The 16,662-nt window shown below is 38.6% G+C and overlaps 2 protein-coding genes across 3 annotated transcripts in view; one reads left to right on the top strand and one right to left on the bottom strand.

The window, feature by feature from the left end:
• homer2 (homer scaffold protein 2) overlaps nt 1–8,351 on the top strand; it is a 33,058-nt gene extending 24,707 nt beyond the window's left edge. For both annotated transcript variants that reach the window (XM_041982734.1, XM_041982725.1), the window contains exons 5-9: nt 678–817; nt 1,899–2,055; nt 2,608–2,718; nt 4,867–4,947; nt 6,489–8,351. In XM_041982734.1, the coding sequence (XP_041838668.1) occupies nt 678–817; nt 1,899–2,055; nt 2,608–2,718; nt 4,867–4,947; nt 6,489–6,677 (678 nt within the window). In that variant the 3' untranslated portion in view covers nt 6,678–8,351. The remainder of the gene's footprint in view (nt 1–677; nt 818–1,898; nt 2,056–2,607; nt 2,719–4,866; nt 4,948–6,488) is intronic.
• Nucleotides 8,352–10,413: 2,062 nt separating this feature from the next.
• The window catches only part of LOC121637878 (WASP homolog-associated protein with actin, membranes and microtubules), a 15,595-nt gene continuing 9,346 nt past the window's right edge, over nt 10,414–16,662 (bottom strand). Inside the window, exons 7-11 of the mRNA XM_041982225.1 lie at nt 16,568–16,654; nt 16,349–16,444; nt 13,709–14,105; nt 13,198–13,340; nt 10,414–11,454 (exon numbers count right to left, since the gene is read on the bottom strand). Of these exons, the coding sequence (XP_041838159.1) occupies nt 11,299–11,454; nt 13,198–13,340; nt 13,709–14,105; nt 16,349–16,444; nt 16,568–16,654 (879 nt within the window). The 3' untranslated portion in view covers nt 10,414–11,298. The remainder of the gene's footprint in view (nt 11,455–13,197; nt 13,341–13,708; nt 14,106–16,348; nt 16,445–16,567; nt 16,655–16,662) is intronic.

The raw sequence follows: 16,662 nt of genomic DNA, 5'->3' as shown, positions 1-16,662 counted from the left end.
TAGTCAGAATACAGTAAAGTGTGTTAGCTGTGGGGTCGGGATGGGGTTATGCAGGCTGGAATGTATTGTTTTCAGTGCTCATTTGATAGTTTCTATTGGGTTTTGTGTTTTCACTTTGTAGAGCCCTTTTCACACAAATTGAATGCCGCAAGAAGTGTTTTTAATCAAGTTTGGTGAAGTTTATCTTCAGAAAAATATTAGCACATCAACTGAACCTTTTGAATCTGTATGAATATGAGGTCAAAAGTAATTTTGAGCTGCTTATTAAGAGGAAAATTAATTCAGTGACCTCAAGGAAATAACAACACATATTGTAACACAAATGGTTTCAAACCATTTAATTCTATCATAAATTGGAGGTGCATCCAGCAGTCATTAGCTCGCTTCCCCCAGGTCAGCTCCTGCTTGCAATAATTCAAACTCAGCCTTGACGAATAAAAAGCTGATGGACCATATGACATAAGTACTAGCAACAGTTTTTCAACACCACAATGCCGCCATGGCCGACATCCTAAAGGTGTCAACAGATGCCGAAATAAGCCCTGATCCCATTTTTAGAGACATCGGGTCATGAGGCTCATTTTTACATTTTAATCCATAAGAGCTTTAGAAAACTGCAGATAACCTGCCCAAAATACTCAAAAAATGCACTACTTACTCCCTCTGTCCTCTACCAGGAGTCTGGTCGTGACACACCTTCGGGCAACCAGGCGTCAAGCATTAATGGGACAGATGATGAGAAAATCTCTCATGTCAGTCCAGAAGCTGCACTGTTAAAGACGGAGAACGAACGTCTGAAGAGCGCAGTAGAGCAGAGGTAAGGTTTTATATCATGGAGACATCAGAAGGGACTGTTTAATATGACAAACATACTGTTCATGGGGTTCTCCACTAATGTTTAAATTAAGATTTAGGTTTTTCTCACTAACAGCTTCCAGCCTCATGTCCTGCATTACAACACTGAGATCAATACAGAACTTGAATAAACACTTTTAATACTTATAAAATTGTAATCCACAAAAAATGCCAATATCCTTTTTTTAGGATTCAAAGTAAACAGTCCTTTTTTCCCCAGGCACTTTCATATCGTGTAAAAAATAGAAACAAGTTCAAATGAAGAGAAAACTACAGGTTAACATAATAAAAACTGCACACTGATTAATATTGCTCCAAACTTTGAAATGTCCTGCTGTATTTTGTAGCTGCTAGGATGATATCACATACCCAGAGGGCTAAGAAATGATCAGCACAATCTTTCTGAAGAGTGATGCTGCTTACTTTCATCCTTGTGTTATCTGGCCCCTATGATCTAGCTGCCTAGTGTATAAATCAGTAATTGCATGAAGCACCAGATGTGATTCCAGATGGGATTAAAATGACCTCAGGGTATCTGAGTGAATTAAACAACAGTAAGTAAAATTTAGCCAGTGTTGGTTCTGGGTGCACAGCATGAAACATGTACCCTTCACAAAAAAGTTTACAATTATTCAAATATGGAGACTGGTTCCTTCTTAAAATGACTAGTAAGTGAAAATAAATGTATGGAATTGTTGCTTTGTGAAAGTGTCAGAGCAGTGAAACCAGTGAGGGCTGCAGAATGCAGCGGTGCAGGTCTGTACATATTTAATCGAGAGTAGAACGAAGGGGTAACAAGCTATATTTTAATACACATCAGGGCTACAGCTCATTTGACCTTCAAGAATTTTTCTGTTTCTTCTACTCTAAATATCTGTGGACATTATGATGTACACGGTGGCTTATTAAATAGTTACAGGTGGAGCGACTTTTGTAGCATTTTGTGCCATGTCAGTGTGCATGCAGACCTTTCAACACTGGTATAAATTTTACTTCCATTAACAACACTCCTGGATTCTTTCTCTGTCTCTTCTGTCTGGCAGCAACACCAACGCCAAGAAGTGGGAAACAGAGCTTCAGACCTTAAGAGAAAATAATGCAAGGCTGGTGGATGCACTGCAGGAGTCTTCAGCGAATGTAGAGAGCTGGAAGAAACAGCTTAGTGCCTGCAAGGAAGAAAGTGACGCGCTCAGGGAAAAGGTAATAAAGTCACACTGCTACAGGGAAACTGAATCATGTACACAAACCCATCGATCCTGTTGAAAATGGCACGGTAGCGTCTGCTGTTGCTTCTACAGAAACAAGAACACTTGAGTTTTACTCTATCCCAACAGATTTATTCACTTTGCTAGTTCTGTTAATATATTAATTAAACTCTGCACAGTGGTGATAATTTTAATGCAGATTTCCACACTTTGATTCATCCTTTAATTAGCTTCAGTTTTCCCTGCTCCAGAGTCTGAGTCCACTATAATTAGAATGATTTTAGTTTTATAATCAATGTAGGCCGTGTCTGCAGCTTGGTTGGTGTTGCAACAATACTCCTTATTCTTGACATGCCGTTATTTCTTTTATCATTTCATCAGTTTTCAAGATACCAACATGTTCAGGCATCCATAAATTAATAACAGTTGTCAGATGGATTGAAAATGTAACAAACCTCAGATCAGCCAATTCAGCTTCTCAACTTTCACAAAAAACCTTAACATTGTCACAAAAATGGCACCCACTTTTTTTTTCTTCTTTTCTCAGATTGCCGAACTGGAAGCTCAGTGTAATGAAGCCAATCAGGAGAAGCAGAAAAACGCCCAACTGACTGTTCGAGTGCAGGAGCTGGAGGCTGAGCTGCAGGACAAAGAGCAGGTGAGAATGCAGCACATTTGTCTAGAAGCAACAGTTGTGTTGTTTGTAAAACCAGGTAAAAACAACCCCTTTTTAATAGTAAGGTTAACAGTTACACTGAACCCTTGTGATTTACTCACACCAAAGAAATCAAAGTTTTCAATTTTTTAAATCCTCCTCTTCACTTTCTGAACTTTCAGCAAAGGTTTCTGCTCTCAGGAGGTGATTATGTCTCAGCAGGAAATGATAGGTTTTGTGGTGGGATCATGTGCTATCTTTGGTTTTGTCTTGTTATTCTGCCCACTACATACAGTATTATTGTAATACTAGACCACTTTGGTAAACTTTGTAGTGGTTCAGCACTCATCTCTCTACTGCACCACCTTTTTTGGGTCAGAAGCAGCTTTCATCTCCCTTTTTGCTTTTTTTTTCTACTGTAAGTTGAGTCCACTTCTATGGTTCAGTAAAAGTTCCTTAAGAGGTTAATAAAAAAGAAAAACAGATTTCCCACATTAAAATAAAGGCTACACAGCAGAAACGTACTGAGATTAAAACCTTTACATGTTTTATGTTGTTTCTTTTGATGACAAACTCATTAGTTCTTGACATGGAGTGGATGTTCTGTTTCTCTTCAGACATCTTTTCACAGTCTTAGCTGGATGGTTCTGTTGCTCTGCCTTTTTCTCAACAATTACCCCAACATGTACTTTAAAGAAAAGGGCAGATCAACAAGTTTGACTTGTTTTTTTTGTTTTTTTACAAACCTAAAAAATATCTCCCAAACTACTTTTGCACTCATGCAGTCCTGAATCACACTGTCACTGCTGTCATTCACTGTAAGGCATGTGAATTTTTATTTTTTTTAATATTACACATGGACCTATTATAGCAGATATGAGCTGGTCTTGATATACACTTAAAATTTCAAATAACTCAAGGTGTTATCTTCATCATAGTGAAAATAGATTTCTATTTGTTAATCTGTGGAATATTTTCTTTGATGGCATTTAAATGAGATAGAAAATAAGTGTATTTTTAATCAACAAAATAAGTAATCAAACTTTTCACTAATTGTATTTTTAATTCAGTTTTACTTTTATACAAGACAAGAAAAACCTACAAATTATTGTTGAAGCAGTGACTTAATTGTTCAGGTTGAATTGAATAGTTTTCATTACAATCTTTTTTATAAAGATATTAAAGGCCACACTGTCTTCAGACACTTTGAGATTGCCTGAGGCAAAGAGTGTCTGGGATATTCTAGTTTCCCACCTGGCAGCGAGCATAATAATAGAAAATATAAATTTTTCCATGGATAGTGGTAAATCTCACATGGCAGGAAGGAAAGTAGTTCAAAGAGCTGGAACTGTTTTTGAAAGATTGCACGCGAAGAATCAGGCCCTCTGGGAGCTCCAGCATTTCCACTCTTTGCTACATCAGCCGTAATGCTCCAAACACTGACCCAGGGGCTTGGAGAAAAAGGCTCACTGTTTTCAGAGCACTGATGCAGCAGTCGGCCCACAGTGGCTCATCTGCACAGTGACTCACCCCTTCTAGAGATGCACATCCTCACTACCTCCAATTAAAACATGCCTATGAATTATTGAGGATTCACTGTGGTGTTGACCCCTGTGCTTGCCAACTGGAAACTAACGGACTAAAGCTGCTGCAGGTTACTACAAAGAACCATTATTTGTCATGGAAAAGCTTAAAGCGATAAAGGATGCTATAAAACGTGGTGTGTTTGGCTGGAAGCAGCAGGGGAATGAAAGCCATAATTCAAAAACATAATTGATCATAAGTAAAAACAGCACATAAAGAAGGGGTACAAGAACAGATTCAAAGCTGTATTACAAGTATTCCTTTTAGAATGTTTTTATTTCTTGACTGTTTTCTCTGTTTTACTGCCTGGTTAGTGTCTCTTAATGAAGAGTACTGCTTAAAAACCTTTTCATAGCCTCGTAACGTGTTCAGATAAGTTATGCGAAGTGTGATGGAATAAATATTTTGCCAGTTTTTCCATTTGAAAGTTTTTATTCTTCTTATTGCAAAAACAAAAGAGAACATTTGCCAACCTCAGAATATGACAATCTTTAGGAAATCATACAGAGACTCAATCTGATAGAATTGGTTGGCTTTTGATGAGTGTGTTTCTATACTCGTTGTCAGGAGCTGGAGAACCTACGGAAGCAAGCAGAGATTATCCCACAGCTGATGGCGGAGTGTGAGAGCATCACCTCTAAACTGCAGGTATGTGCAAAGCAGCACATTAACAAACCCATTATTTTTCTTAGTGTGATTTACAGCAGAGTATAAAGGCATTGGCAGAGAGATGCTCAGACCTCAAACACACGTGAGGGCACGAAGGCTGTCACAAAAGGCTAATACACAGGCTTTGAGGCGTAAGCAGTGCTTTCAAATAGAGGTAGAGGATGAGAGTTTCTATTCATCATTCTGCTTGAGGGCTGGTGACACAACATTCCTATCACGTGTCTCACCAGCTCACATTGTAGTTACTGTAACTATTAATAAAGGTCTGTGCCCAGCACAACGCTCAGTGGATTATTGCCTCTTTGAAAAGGTTTTCTTTTTTCCTCATCTGTGAAGCAGGGATGCGTCTTTTTCTCAAAGCTCATTAGTTTCCTGGTAGTGCAGAATATCTGTTTTTGTGAACAAAACAACTGAAGTAGTTTGGGAGTTCTGAAAAGAGCTTTAATGATCTGGTTTTGAGACAATTTACAAAGTGTGTGGGTTGTGCCTGTTAGATTTAAATTGTACTGGAAAAACCCTGGAACAATACAGATTCAACTCATGTCCTCTTTAACAAAGAGCACCTCTAAAACAGATTGAGTAATACCAGACTTTCTCCAAAACCAGGCTTTGTGAGTGACTATATGTTCCCTTAGTGCCAAGTCATGAGCTGTATTGATACTGACGCCCATTTGACCCTGTGCTGTCATACAAGTGCTGCCATTCTCGCCAGGCTTGGAGGAGAATAAAACCAACAATGACATGCCTAAAGTTCTTGTGCTTCACAAAATTTGACTGCAGGGTTTGTTTTTGCAGCAACCAGCTGGATAAACGACACTGGCTGAAACAGGAGTTTATCTAACCACCCATCTGATGTGAATAGAAGCATACACAACTGGATTTTTCAAATACCTTTATCTATCCATGAAGCCTGAACTAAGCCAGTGCCATTTTGAAGTTGGCTTTTCCCATGACTTAAACATGTCTGTCCACTCCACATTTGTGTTTGTGGCTCCCCTCTATTTAAAGATGACACCCCATGAAAAGATCAGGTTTCAGGAGTCAGCTGGAGGATGCAGTCATGCAGACGAAACTCCCATTTAGCTCTCCTATTTTAAACTCCTCCCTTCAAAGGTATCTTTGGCATTAATGTGTCACTCGTGTCGCCTGCTAGTCTGAAAGGCTTCCTTTTACCCTCCCATCCACACACGCATACAAAAAATGTCTTCTCTGGTTTCATGGGATTTTTAGAGATGGTGTAAAACATGTTTTTCTTGTTGCATTTTGGCAGAGGTGTAAAATGCATCCTCTGTCTTTAATTTTAATTGAACATAATAAAGTGAAGTTCTAAATGTAATTTGTCTGCTTTTATCTTTTTTTCCTGTTTTGGAAGTAAAGAAACTTAAATATATAATCTGCAGCAACAAAATGATGCACCTGTTCTGTGAGATGAAGCGCTCTTACAGCTCCTAAGAAACAAGTTTGATCTGTGTAGGCCTGTTTTTTTGGTTGTAATAATTTTCTTTAATATTCATTCACAGGCTGCCGAGACAAAGAACAAGGAGCTAGAGGGGAGGATAGACGGTCTTCAGGTTGACATAGACGACAGTCGACAAAAACAAGGAACTATGAAGACCGAGCTGAAGAAGTTCATGGATATTCTGGATGGAAAGATAGACGAGCTGCATGAGTTCAGGCAGGGCCTTTCAAAGCTAGGTGCTGATAACTGAGGAAAGTGACACTGAGTTACAAGGGTGAGAGGTCAGGTATGAAGGATTCACTACAATATGTTTTCAGTGCAGAAACTATGTGGCACCTACTCCCCCAAGGTGATGTCCACTTTGAAACTATGAGCTTTGGCATTTAATAAATACTACTTTGTGAAAGAGAGATATTTGGGTGAAGGGGAGATTGGCAGACTAAAAAGAGAAAAGCCAACATTCTGCACAAAATGATTTCATTTTGTGTCCTGGAATTGTGAAACTACACTGAGTCACACTTTGAGCTTACTCACCCGTTTCTGTGGGGGGAAAGCTGCTTTAAAAAGCTGGTGGTGGGTTCTTAGATTCTGTCCATCTGTCTTTTTTCCAAAGACTGCAGAGCTTCTAAACAAGCAGTCTGAGTTTAAGTAAGAAGCGGGGACTTAAAAGGGCTACAATGAACCACACAAAGACAATGCTGTTTAGCTTGAGTAATAATTGGTGTAAATCTTTGTAGCCCCTCAAAGAATTAAAAACAAAACCCCTCTGCAGACTGTCCTTGTTGTTGCCTCTCATCTATCTCAGGTGCGTTAGAAGACAGTTTATAGAATATATGCACATATATGAAAAATGGCCGTGTCACAAAGTGCCTCCAGGTGAGTGTAAACCTCCCTGGAAAGGAAAACTGGCCAAGTGATGACCATCACCATAATAACAACTTGCTGAGTTTTGTGAGATAAACTGAGGATAAACAAACATCTTCATTGATTTTTAAATGAGATAAAAAGGAAAACACAGACAGGTGTGTCCATGCTGGATGTTAATGTGGTGAGAAACTCAAAGGACAAAGCAGGTGTCTGCAGAGGAAAGATTTTCAGAGGGGACTGCAGCAGGAACTTTTCTTGCAGGTGTTTGAAGTAAACGTTCTTTTTGAGTATATTTGCATATAGAAGGAAAACTCTTGTCTCAGGAACTTTCCTTCAGAAACATCCAAAAATAATATTAACCCCATCTTACCATGAGTGTTGTGCCGTGTTTTTAAGGACCTTTTGCGTGCATCAGTATTGTTGTTCATTTGTAGAACAAACATGTATGTCTCTCTGGCTGTTCATGAGCTTCCTACACACTAGTTTTTGTTATGGTGGTGGTTATTTTTGGATGAGGGGACATGGTGCTGCTCACTAGGTGAATAATGTGAAAGTTTACTTCATAGAAAGATTTAGATGGATTGGGCCTTTTCACTAGAAACCCTGTCATTTTTTTTCTTCTATTTATTTTTGGTGCCTCTCTGAAACTAATATTTCTACACCAAGTAAATAATCTTGATCTTTCATCCTCCAGTAGAATTGCATAATAAGAAAGATACCAAACTCTCAGGATTGAGGGATTTTTATAATTAAGGATGGTTATTGCTGCTTTTGGGGAAATCAGTTTTAAAACTTGGTATGTTTGAATTCAAAGGCACATGTTGAAGTAATGTGTTTACTCTGTGATACTATGACAATATAAGTTTATAATTTTCATCACTGTTTTGGTCTCATCATAAGACTGAGATATTTAATGAAGGGATTTTTTTTCCTTGTTGTTTTCCCCGTTTGTAACTTACCTGAATCTGGACAACTAATGCCTCTTGTGCACTTTTGTGATTCCTGATCAACATTGTACAATAGAACAAACAAGTGGTAAAATTTAGTTTAATTACAATACTGTGTCTTTTTCCTTTTTTGAAAGTTTTCACTTGTAAAAGCTCCAAGGTTGACAAAAAAATGTCAGGTTTCCCTTATTTCCCCATAAGTGCATATTAGTGGAAAAGAAACCGTTGAAGCGTTTTTAAATTCAGCCAGCGTATTTGTAAGTCTACGAGCTTTTTCCTGGTTGAGAAGCTTGGAGAAGGAAGTGGGTTAAACTTTCGAGGCTCCACCACTGCATGCCTTTTCCTGTTGATAACACTAAATATAGTTGTAATCCTAACAGATGCACATAATGAGAGCAAATAAGGTGGGATAGCACCTAATGACATCTATCAGTTTCTGATATCAGAGCAAGTTCAGCAAACATTAGCTTGTTTGAGGAATGATGGAAATAAGAAAATACACCTTAAATGCCTTCATGTCACTGTTGTGGGGAATCAGAGGACATGTTGCCCTGGCAACTTGATCTCATTCACTTTTTTTATGGGGATGTGTGTATAAATAACAATGTAAATGATGGACTATAAGAAGTGGACCTCTCAGTGGTATGTTTAAAAAAAAAAAAAAAAAAAAAAAACATAAGACAACCATTCTTCTCAGTGGTTTCCCTGCCAGTGCCTTTAATTTCCTTTTTCACCTCCAGAGATCAGCAAAGTGACACTGCTGGAAAATTAATATGCAGCTTAAACTTTGATTTACTGCTTAAATGATTAGTTAATCAAGCAGTTAAGTCAGCTGATGGAAAATGTACTGCTGTAAGAAAGCATCTATCATTTTCTCTACAAGTCAGTTACTGCTTTGGTTAATCTTTTGCTAACTCAATGTTAAATATAACTATAACTTGCTTACTGAAGCCTGGATTTAACATAAATACACTTATTAGTCATAAAACTAAACTCAGTGACAAATAGTTCTCATCTTGTTAGAATTCAATGTTCTGCTACCTAAAGTTCTGCTGGCCACTCTCTCAACACAGTAGTAACGGCATTTCACCTGATTGGTAGGGTCACCCTGTCAGGACAGCAGTGGGCCTTGACGAAGTGTGTGAAGTGTTCACCTGGCCTCCAAACTCCCGAGATACTGATTTGATGGGATCTGTGTGAAGACAGTCTGACCTAATCTAACACCAGACACACTCAAATGTATGTCCACACCCTGAATGATTGGAGTTCTCAGTATTTCTCAGGTGTCATAATGTTATGGCTGATTAGCATTCTCCATTTCTGATGCCATGATGTCCATAAAATGTCTTTTTGTTAATGTACAGACAAAATGCTTATGTTTAAACATAAGTACTTGGTAATGCCTTGTATTAGTCATCAGTACCACTTCAACTCAGAGCAGAAAGCAGCATTTCTCTGCATCCCCTCTCTGCTGTTTATTGCAGCCAAATCTGCGAGGCTCATTGTGACTGCTAGTGAGTGGGCGACTTGGTAAAACATCATTAAGACACTATGCTGCTCTGTACATGTGTGAGATGGAGAGAGATGGAACTGCAGGCCACTACGACAGATTTGCTGTTACCATAGTAACAGGCCAGGGAATTTCATGTTGATGCACAATCGACCACTTTGTCAAAATTCTCTCCACGCATGTCTTCCCCAAGGTGCACAACCTGTCTTCCACCAGAATCACCTAGATGTTGCCAACAGATAACACAGCAAAGCAAGAGCAGTCCAAGAAAATAAGAGCAGCTGCGGCTACTTCTGCCAGCTGCTCACAAAGTACACAGTGCTGGATGCAGTCAAACACAGCTGGCTGGGGATGTCTGATCTGTCAGATATGTGAGAGCGACGGCTGCCAGGATGGATATCGCTCTATGACTCATCATTGTGGGCTACAAATCTGCCAAAGCACAATCATCGAAGCTCTCCAGCACAGCTTTGACACCTCTGTGGGCGATACCTGAAGAACAAGGGTGTCATTATGACCTGGGTGCAATGCCTCTCAGGGAACAGCGTGAGCTATCAAAAAGGAAAAAACTTCAGATCAGTAAACTTTGACTTATAGAAAAACTGCAACATCTCATACCAACATTTATTCTTTATATTTATATTTCCACCTCAGCCAATATCTCAGTTTTGTTGAAATTTCTTTATTCTTCAAACTACTTCATTCTGGTTGCCATACAGCCTTTTTGAAGTTCAAACCTTCAGTAATATGGTGATATGGGGAAAATTTTGTATTTTACTGATATAGTATTGTAAATTTGTCACTTTATTTATTTTTTGGCATAATAAAGGAAAAATTCATATATATAAACTGCACCCAGACTAAACCTTATAGATTCACACGTTTGAGACACAAACAGGAAAGACAAGGACAGGGCAATCCATCAGCAGTTTTAACTACAAACGATGACAAAGACTGTAGACATTTGGACTGTAAACGGTTAACACACTTTTTCATATCCTATTGTGTTTAGCAGTAAGTAGCCCTTGTTTGGGGTAGGTTGCAGTTTTACAGTCATTCATTCAGTTACATTCAAGAAACACTTAGATTGAAGAATGTGAGATGAGAAAGTGTGTTGCCACTGTTAGTCTTCAGAACAGGCTTCCTCTGCTGTGTAAGAGCTTCTTATACACTTCAGTACTACTGCCTGACTTTGCTCTATATGACACAATGCCACAGTCAGTTATTTAATTCAGTATTTTTGCAAACTAGAAACTGTTCAAAGAAAATTAAATCCTAATTCTGCCACTTACTAGTTAGCTGAACTTGAGCGGTTTTGGATCCATTACATCTCTGGGCTACTTGGTAATCTTTTTAGTCTTCTCAGACTCCAACACTGCGACAAACTGCAGCATTGGAGTCAAAGGAGGTGTAATCCCATCCCTGTCAAAGATGCAGCTTTTTGGTGAAATTTTGCCACAAACACAAGCTGGAGCTCAGAGCCATGAAGAAAGGGGGAGGGGGGGTTAGGAAGAGCTTCGTCAGCATGTTTGTGTGTGTGCATGTTCTCAGCTGTCCCAGTCTGTGCTCTGCATATCGTCATCACCTCTGTCCTCTTCGTCTGAGTCGGCTGCCACCTTTTTCATCCTCATCATGGCAGCTTTGATGCTGCGCTCCAACTCGTTGTCCCCACTGCTCGGGACTTCAGCTCGTGCAGGAACCACCTACAGCACGACGAGAGTCAGTTTGACTTGACCTTCATTTAATTAAGTCTACATTAACAAGACTGTTCTTTGCAAGAATATGGACAATATAGCCTGTATTCACAATGCTTAGGTAAACAGTACATTTACATCCTGTTGGAAGGAAGGTAATAATGAGAAAGATGATGATTAGCTGTGATGCCAGCTGCAAATCTTTTTTGTGGGGATGATGTTTTAAGTCAAACATTCTCAAAAAGATTTCTCAAAGGATATCGCATTACCTGCACAGGAAACTTAAATAATGTGCAGTTTTACAGCAGAACTGGGAAACATGAGTGTTTAATTACATTTAACTACAGATTTTAATTAATGCCATATTTAGTTTAGTTTGTGCTTTCAGACCACTGAAAGAAGCTCTCGTGGAAAAAAATGTAATTACAACTTGGATGTTAACATGAGTGCTATTTACAAGTGGGGGACTGATAATTACTCTGACTTTATGTGGATGCAACAAAAGTGCAGTCTGAATAATGGCTAAATTCCACTTTCATGCTATTGTCAGTGCTAGCTACCCATCACGTTTTCATGGGCAGACGAGACACAAGAGAAGCACACAGACATTGTTTATGCTTTTAGTAACACATGCTTTTCCTACTGACAAGTAAAAATGTCTGCTCAATAAAGACCTTCTGAAAATACTGGGGAATAAATATCACTATTTTCAGATTTCCATTTTTGACATTCAAATTATATTCTAGCATTTATTATTTAGATTGGCAACTTTTATATGGCACGTAATCGTAACTAGAATAAATCAAACCTTTCTAAATATTTCCCTAATTTGTCTTTTAAACTTATTTTGGCCACTGATTCCTATAAGCTGATTGTTGTCTCATGGGGATGTGATTCATGTTTGTTTACTGGTTTCACCAAATCAATCTCCCCAAAATGTTTTGCTGTAGGAACAGCACATCCCTGGGATTACCCATGATGATCAATTTGTTTTTATTTATTCAAATCAGTCAAAAACAGTTTTTCCTGTAAATATGAAACCACTTTGCTAATTGACTTGTGTTTTGTTCCCTGAGAATAAATCAATTTTAACTAATCACACAACTTTTCATAGCAAGGGGAATGTCCATATTCGTGCCAAAAAATGGCACAAAGAGTATTGTTCAGATGATGATGCAAAAGGAGGAGAAAAAACAAAAAGATTTTTGAGAAATTTGAGTGAAAACATTTTATTCCACCTCATCATAGTAACTAACACAAAGAGGTGAAGCTAATTTAGAATAGACAAAGGCAGAAATAGGGATAAACATAGATGTGACTGTTTCTAGCTGGTTTCAAACTAACTTGGAAGTTATTGCAAGAATGATGGTGGATGGTATTTCAGATGGTTGCCATCTCCAACCTCACCACTAGCTATCAGTATATTTTGAATGTTATCACTTTAAGGCAATGCTTTCTTCTGTAGATGCTCAACTTAGTTTATGCACTCACTATACAGCCATAAATAAAGATTAATGAGGTCATTCTTTTGATTATTTTCATCCCCATCAATAAATCAAGGAAAAAACTTAATCAGAGAATGCAATTATCTAATGAATGAATAAATAAATAAATAAATAAAGCTCAAGTTTTGCTAAAATATGTCCTGGGGTGAGAGATTTTACAATTCATTTTGTTAATGCTCCCTGGTGGATGAACTAAGCACTGAACATACTTTTTAAGCTATTAACAGAGATAATATCAACATCTCACCTTCTTCAGGGTAACTCCCTGTCGGATGGCAGACATCAGACTGCTCCTTGGGTCCTCGGCTGGGGTATCTGTCCTGGTAGAGGGGGCTTTTCTAAGCTTAATTTGTCCACGCTGGAGTGAGGCCAACACTTCATCCATTGTTCCTACAGTAGCAGATAACAGCTTTTTGCATGATCTTACTGAAGTACAAACTTAAAAACAGCTTCTTGTGAATGACCCCAAAAAACTAAAGAAAAATAAAGCCTTGTTGGGCTTGACTGTCTCCCTGGGGCTGTGATTGTTCATTGGCATAACTGAGATAAAATGCCTCCTCTGGCCTCATGGGAGAAATTGGGAATATGGGACAAAACGGCATGAGCAGAAACACACATGCACACTCTAAACCCACTTTTTCACTTGAATAATCACACAACCTTCTCAGTAGAAATGTAAAATAAATAACCTGCTTTCATACAAATTTCTTATCTATTTTTATTTTTACAGATGCATATTATTTGTAATACAATCTCACCTATATTCTGCTTGAGCGTGTTCTTGGCTGGGAATGGAGGATCCTTATATTCACTTAGAGGCATTGGTGCATCCCCAGGGGAAGGCGATGCTTGGACAGGTGGAGGTGGTGTTGCAAAAGGCAGCAGTGGTGGAGGAGGTGGTGGTGGAGGTGGTGGTGCAGTGGGGCAGGTAAATGTTGGAGGTGGTGGCATAGAGTAAATTTGAACAGGGATGTCTTTCAGTTGCTGTTTTTTGGGTGGTTTACTGCGTCTGGGTGCAGGTCGGATTGAATTGGGTTCTTCAGAGGAGGCAGAAGGAGACAGGCTGATGATGGACATCGGCTGTGAGGGGCAAGGGACTTCTGAAGAAGACATCCTGGACTGGGGAGTCTTCAGGATGTACTGACCCTGTCGCTTCTTGTAAAAGATGAAAATAGTTGCAGAAACAAAAAGAATCTATCATTTAATAGGAAGTTGCAGCATTCAAACTCAAGATTTATAACAAAAGAGCCATAACTCAGTTACAGAAGCGCCTGCTGCATTGTCAAGTCAAATTAAATTAAATATGCACAAATGCCAAAGCTGTGTCAGATATCACAGCCTACGCAAATCAGAACATGTATGCTAAGAGTTTAGCATGAACAGCTCAACAGCTTATTAGCGATAATTCAAGATATTAAAAATAAGTGTCCATATGTACGGCTCACTCAATAAGTGACACAGTGTTAAGTTTATTATGTAGGGAGCAGTAAAAAAGTGAACAAAGGAGAATGTTTAAACAGTATACAAGTCGCTGTAGCAACCCAAGTTGTCTCTAAATTTTAATTAAGTAAGCAACTGTAGTTCAAGTAGTAGAGAGGGCTGCCTGCTAATCACAAGACTGCAAGTTTAATACCAAGTTCGTCCTCTCCATGTGCATTAGTCTTGAACACTGACCTTAAAAAGGATTTTTATATTTATTTATTTTTTATTTGTTTAACGGTAATTGTGTGAGATCATTGTAAGTAGTCAGTGTCTTTCCTGAAGTAGAAAGCAATCACAGCAATTCCTGAGATCAGTCTGATGGCTGTCTACTTCAGACCAGTGGGAAGTATAAATGGGTACACCACTGTGCTTTTCAATTATACCACAAATGTTTCAAATTTGAATCAACTCAAACTAACTGCATCTCATCCAAATTCAAAAGGATAGTAAGATTTTATGTAAAACTCAAAGTTCCCCCAGCTTTGCTCAGTTGTTATATCTCTTGTTAAGATAAACACAGATGAATAAATAAAGATGTTCTATTAGATTGACTGAAGTCAGGTGATGGAAGGGGCCAGGTCACAGCTTTCACTCTGTTTTTCTTTAAAAACTTCTGTAAGAGTTTGGCAGTGTCCTTTGGATCATTATTATGAAGTAAGATAACAGAGTGATCTTGTTAGTTGGGACGCTAGGACATTTGTATTTTAAATGTCATCTTTTGCACTTAATGAGACCCCTATCCGCACACTCCCACCTCTGTGCTTCATTTTCCTGTGGTACTCCTGTCACTTTATCTGGGTTTTATCACAACAAAAAGGCACTTCTAATACCAAGACTTTTTTTTTTAAACCAAGTTTTATTCTACGTTTCAGGGCATCCTAAGGTTATACTTTTGAGTGCTGTCCATAGAAACTGGTTGATGTCTTTCACAATGAAAGACTACTTGAAGAGATAAAGTTTTTTAATAATTTGACAACTTAGTGATACTAGACTTCCTTCTTTGATGTTATGTATTCATAACTAAAGAATATATAAAAACACTAAACAAATAGGTGAAATATATGATTATCTTCTTATCTTTGCTAATGTAGTCTTAGCTCGTGTGCGCTCACTAAATAAAGTTAATACAAATGTCTTTTTTTTTAAGCAAACATTTTGGTCGTCAATCACTAGCAATCACCGAGATGTGTCCTAGGAGTCCGCAGCTGCACGTACAGCTCTCTGAGGCTGTGCTGACTGCTGATGTAAGTGTGATGAAATCCACATAATATTGCTGCTTTCATGCAGGTGTTGTGCTTCCCAAGGTCATAATCACAGTTTAGCGTGCCTTTATGCAAATATTAGCTAATTAGCAATAACCACAATGTACATCTGAAGTTGATGGGAATGTCATTAGCTTTGGACATTAAACCACAAACTGACATTAAGTGGATTCATCCTTGCGGTTTTTAATAACTTCGGTTTTTAATAAAGTCTGGAAATCAAAGTTCATCCTAGGAGGACTAGAAATTTTGTTGCTATTTATTAAATTAATTGAGGAATCTTTGCTTGTTTGAACATAAATTGATGGTACTAGCCTAGATCATGTTTCAGTGAATCTGTACTGAAAACAAAATGTTCTGCACAAAAATGTCTAAAAGATACTCTCTTAGAGTTTTAGAAAGAGTAAACTGAGACATTTATAAGCCCAGAAATGGATTCTGACATGTTTCCATTTAAAGCTTTAGTGTAACACAGCTTACTGCTTATTTATTAAGCATGTGATCATCAAAACTGCCTCTGATTGAGAAGTTAATTCCCAAACGTAAATTTGAAGTACTGAATTAAGAGGGTGAGCAGCAGAAACCCCTGAAGTTTCAGCTGAACGGAAGGGGAGCTGCAGTAAGAGGACAGCAGAGACAATGAGGGAGCCTGACCTCTCTGAAGGATCGTAATCTGCTCAGAGTCTTCTCTCGCTCCTGGTCCACCCACTGTTTCCTCCTCTGCTCCTCCTCTTTCCTTTTCTCTCGTTTCTGCAGACAACAGAGGGAGTCAGTGAGAGGTATTAGAGAGAAAGAATTGGATCCAGTTTCATCTGCAGCTTCTGCTGGTGCGGGAGTGTTTGTGTGGGAGGCCTTGTTGCTGTGGTGACATACCAGGTGGACTTGATGATGCTGTTTGAAGACTACAGAGCTCTGCTTGGCTGCCAGCTGCTTCTGCTCATGGGCGTCCATGCACTGATCCTAGAAAA

This window comes from Melanotaenia boesemani, chromosome 1 (assembly GCF_017639745.1).
Source record: "Melanotaenia boesemani isolate fMelBoe1 chromosome 1, fMelBoe1.pri, whole genome shotgun sequence".
Taxonomy (NCBI): domain Eukaryota; kingdom Metazoa; phylum Chordata; class Actinopteri; order Atheriniformes; family Melanotaeniidae; genus Melanotaenia; species Melanotaenia boesemani.
The sequence above is the reverse complement of the archived record's forward strand: the minus strand, read 5'-3'. Positions and strand labels throughout refer to the sequence as shown.